General features: G+C 30.5%; 1 protein-coding gene across 1 annotated transcript in view; it reads left to right on the forward strand.

The window, feature by feature from the left end:
• Positions 1–4,558, forward strand: part of LOC111631701 (multidrug resistance-associated protein 4-like) — an 85,268-nt gene extending 80,710 nt beyond the window's left edge. The window contains exons 26-27 of the mRNA XM_023376007.1: positions 3,630–3,735; positions 3,857–4,558. Coding sequence (XP_023231775.1) covers positions 3,630–3,735; positions 3,857–4,198 — 448 coding nt within the window. The 3' untranslated portion in view covers positions 4,199–4,558. The remainder of the gene's footprint in view (positions 1–3,629; positions 3,736–3,856) is intronic.
• The last annotated feature ends 287 nt before the right edge of the window (positions 4,559–4,845 follow it).

Raw genomic sequence — 4,845 nt, forward strand, 5'->3', positions numbered from 1 at the left:
GTCGATCCTCTGTTGCCAAGCTTTTCTGCTCCAGCTTTTAATGGCTGCAGTGATGCCACGATGTCACGAATTACAGTAACTTCTTGTTTGTCAAGATCAAAATTGTCCGTATCTTTATTACAGTCAATGATTGCTTTCGATATGGATGATCTTATTTTAATAAATCGCTCTAACATGGCTAAAAGGCTATTCCATCGGGTTTTGGAATCCAGAAATAAGTGCAAATTTTTCCCATGTTCCTGTTCAACGTATTTTTGTAAGATGTTATTCTTTAAAGGTGATTTGCGAAAAAATTTTGCTATTTTTCTAACCTTATTAATGATTTGAGAACAGACGATTTCATTACCTAGTGTGTCATGTAATTCAAATGAAATATCTATATCGAAAGGATCTTCAGCCAAACGCTCACACAAAACACTTTCAAAATCAATACTATAACTAAAGTCTTCTTCATCTTTCTCAATATCGTCATTGCGCTCTTCATCTTCAGTTTGAATTTCTTCAGAAAGAGGGACTGCTACTGAAGTGGTTGACTTTTGGTACAAAACATCACATACCGCTAAATGAATTCCGTGTGCATAACATAACTGATGCTCACATTCAATTAACCTTCCAAATTTCACCATTACAGCTGCACCATCAGTAACACAAGCCACCACGTGTTTTTCTAAAGATATGTGAAATTCTTTTAACTTTTCTTTGATTACTTGGACAGCAGTTTCTGCAGGTAGAACATTGGAAATCTTCACCATTCCTAAGTTCCAAAATGTTCCGTCACTTTTGTGTATGTTTATATTTAAATACCGGCGATTGTTTAGTGAAGTATATTCATCCAAGGATAAACTAAACCTTGATCCTCCATTTATTTGGCTATCAATTTCAGAACATAATCGTTGTTTGATTTGTTTGTAATGCGAATGGATGAGATCCATTACATCTGATGGATTTTTTGGTAAAGTGTATCCTCTGTCTGTCAATGATTTTCTGATGAACTCACTTTTTGTAATAGAGTTGATAGAGATGCCATCTAAAGTCACAAGTTTTGTTACTATTTTCTTCACTATTTCTTCACAGACGACAGTGGGGAATTTGTAGGTCTACAATTTCTTCAAATTGCAGCCCAAAAAGAGATATTTATAAAATAAAATTAATTAATTAAATACAATGTTTATTTTTATTATAATATTTCTCTTTATTACAATATTTATGCAATACTAGCTGTACCTGGCCACGCGTTGCTGTGGCTCAAAATGTATCTATTATAAATGTATACTCCCCGCGGGAGGAAATTTCGAAAAATCCCTTCTTAGTGTACATTCTCTTGACGTACCCTATTAAAACGCAATCAAAAACGCAAAAGCCGCATCTAAAATAGAATAATAGAAGACCAGTTCTTCACTGTAAACCTTAATTTTGTCCCTCGCCCCTGCGGGGGAGAATTTCGACAGCTATATAATATAAAAACGCACGTATTCGAATGCAACGTTGTGTCAAAATTTCAAAGCAATCGGTTAAGAACTTTCAGAAATTTAAGATTTTGAACAAACGAACATTTACATTTTTATTTATATAGATTACAATATGAAGAATCGATGAAAAAAAGGACATAAGTAAAACTTAAAAAGACATTCATTCTTTTTCAATCGATTAACATTTTAAATTATGGTGTTCTCTGTTTCGTGAAGTGAAATATCTTTGAAAAATCATGTGAAAGTAAATCTAATGGCACTATGAGCACTATGAATTAATTCTCTATGATTCCAGAAAAGTGCGAATTTCCCTAAAATTATTGGGCATATTTACGTATATAAGTATTCATACGAAATATATACGTAAGTAGGCCCATGTGGAGGTATATAGATTCTTAAGTAGGCCTATATACCTCCACGTATATTTACGTTTTCATACTTTATACCGCCTGTGACTAAAGAGGAAAGAAATAAGCGCTCGTTTTCTATATTCAGAAGGGATCAATTTGAAATAAACCAGCGATGAGTTACTCAACTTTCCCAGCAACATTTAAAATTTTTGGTGGCGCCATCTGTTAGTCATATTTTATTTTAAAAACTTTTTATATTTTTAACTACTATAAAATAGCAAAAAGCTGAATTTTGAGGGTAGGGATAGGTTTTTATTAAAAAAATAATAATAATAAATAAATAAATAAATTGTAAATGCTAATGACGAGTAAAATCCTTAAGTCCTACCCTACTGGAGATACACACGATCCCATTATCTCCTACCCCTCGACCTTTAATCATCAAAATTAAGCGTTAAGCATATTAAGCCATTAAATGTAATAAAAATATTACATTTTTCATGCAAAGAGTATTTATTTAGAATTTATAATTATGATTTTGAAAATAAAAATACTTCACAAATATTATTTAATATTTTTTTATTATATCAACAAAAAGAATTTCGTAAACTGATCGAAAATAAAACCCCAAATTAAATTCAAAATTGATTTTTTAAGGAATATTTAATTATGCAACAAATTTTAGTTCTAGTTAATCTTTTTTCATGTTGATGCAACTTCTCGTATCATTAAATTGACTTTTCTCCCTGAAAACCAAATTTAAAAATGCGGAATTTAAAAAACATTATTGTGTCGAGGTATAAATTTCATTAATAATTCATAATTCACGAAATCTTGAATAGTATTCTCAACTTTCCTTCTTTTTATGGAGGTTCTTCCGATGTAGCTTTTTGTGGTATTTGTTTTATTTCGGTTACATTCGAAACAGGAGCTTCAACGTCAGAAATTTCTTCAATGGTTGGTTTCTTAGCTTCGTTTTTAGGATCCTTACAAAATAATATTCTGACGGTAAAACAACAATAAATAATTACTATATTGAGTTATAAATTTCGTTAATAATTCATAACTAACGGGTTATTGAATGGTACATAGGTTCGAGTGAGATGGAGGACTTTCATGATTGTCGATCCCTGTGTCCTCTTCGGAGACATATAACTCGAGAAAGGTTACGTTTTCGAATTATGGTTATTTGGCTTTTTTGGTCTACAGGGATCGACAATGCTGGGATCCTCTCATCTCTGAGCTTCTTTAGAATCTTACTGCTCAAATTGCAATGCGCGTATTACGTGTTCTTACCTTTTTGGAATCATGATAAAGTTCGATGGCAATTTTTGATTTATCTTCCTTCAGCTGAAATTTAAATATCTGTGTTTAAACATTACATTTTTTTCGTACCATTGGTTTGCTTATTTAGCTGCTTGCCACAGTTTCTCCTAGCAACTTCGTGTAGAATCGAAACAGTAGACGGATCAAATCAAGCGGACAGTGAAATTACTTTATTTCAGTTCCAATCTAACTTTTTTTAGATATAGAAAATTTCATAAGAATATCAATAGAATAACATTTTTAACTTTAAACCCATTCTACAGCGCAATTTGTGATAAATGATTATAATTGTGATACAACTAAATGCACACCATCTACAGTTTATCATTCAATTATAATCATCACTATTCCAAATAAGTGGCGCAAATTTACATTAAATACATTGATTTGTTTGTTCTCTACATTTTGGCCTAAATAAATGGCTACTCCAATTAAGTGGATGTCAATCAATTTAAATATATATACATTATTTTATTTAATACAGGACCGATTCTTTGATACAAGAAACGATACGAGAAAAGTTTGCTTCATGCACAGTTTTAACAATAGCTCATAGACTTCACACAATTATGGATTCAGATAGAGTTCTGGTAAGTAATAGTCATGTGATTTCATAAAAATTTTCTTAAATTATTTTAAAATATATTGATTCTTATTTTCTTATTATATACACAAATGTATATAGCAATAACTTTTAACGAATTTATTCAGGTTTTAGATGCAGGGAGAATTCAAGAATTTGATGAACCATATGAACTTCTAAAAAATAAATCGGGATTATTTTATAACATGGTACAAATGACAGGAGCTGCAATGTCGAGACAGCTTTACGAAATTGCTAAACAGGCATATTATTTTCACAAAAGAAGAAACAAAATTAGTGATAAAGAAGAAAAGAATAAAAATGTATTTGGTGGACTTGGAGGTGAAAATAATGTGATAGTTATGAATGGAATTAATTTTGAACCACCTGCGTACGATACTATTATTACTCCAAGAGATTCTTTTGCACTGGAATATGGAAGGTTCGATGAAGAAGTCACAGCGCTATAAATATAAATATATCGGTTTAAAATTATAGCATTTTACTATAGCATTTCGAAAATGATCATACAGAACGATAAAATTTTATATATTTAAAATTTTTTAATTTTAATATTCTTGTATAGTAATTGTTTTCTTAAAATTTGTTCTCTTAATTCTTAAAATTAAAAATTAAAATCTCAAATAAAATAGGCCTATTTATATACGAATTGTTTGATAATATAAAAAAAATACTCTCTTAATGAATCATTCATTAAAATATTATCTGAATTTATTCAGAGCTGTTTATTGATGAGAAAATATATTATTATAAATGCAAATAATAATAACTTCAGAATATTTCATTCTACATTTTAATAAATTTATTTTTCTAGAAACTTTTCATTTCAATTAAGTAAATGTTTTTCCCCATTTTTAATCTTTCCGCCCTGTGAGCACTAAGAAGGTTCTTTTTCCATGCCATTATGGGTTTGACAAGGTCCACATTGGGGGCAGCCGAGTGATGAGAAACGGAACAGACCGCCATAAAAAATTCCTGAGTTGTCCAGATTTGATCCTGGTTCTCCCACAGTAGCAGCTGATACGTTAACCACCTTGTCATCCGGTCATTAAAGCAAATATATTAGTAAATATAGGTATAATTAATGAAAAATTAG

The sequence above is a fragment of the Centruroides sculpturatus genome, unplaced genomic scaffold, assembly GCF_000671375.1.
Source record: "Centruroides sculpturatus isolate CEXI.00-Female unplaced genomic scaffold, Cexi_2.0 scaffold515, whole genome shotgun sequence".
Lineage (NCBI taxonomy): Eukaryota > Metazoa > Arthropoda > Arachnida > Scorpiones > Buthidae > Centruroides > Centruroides sculpturatus.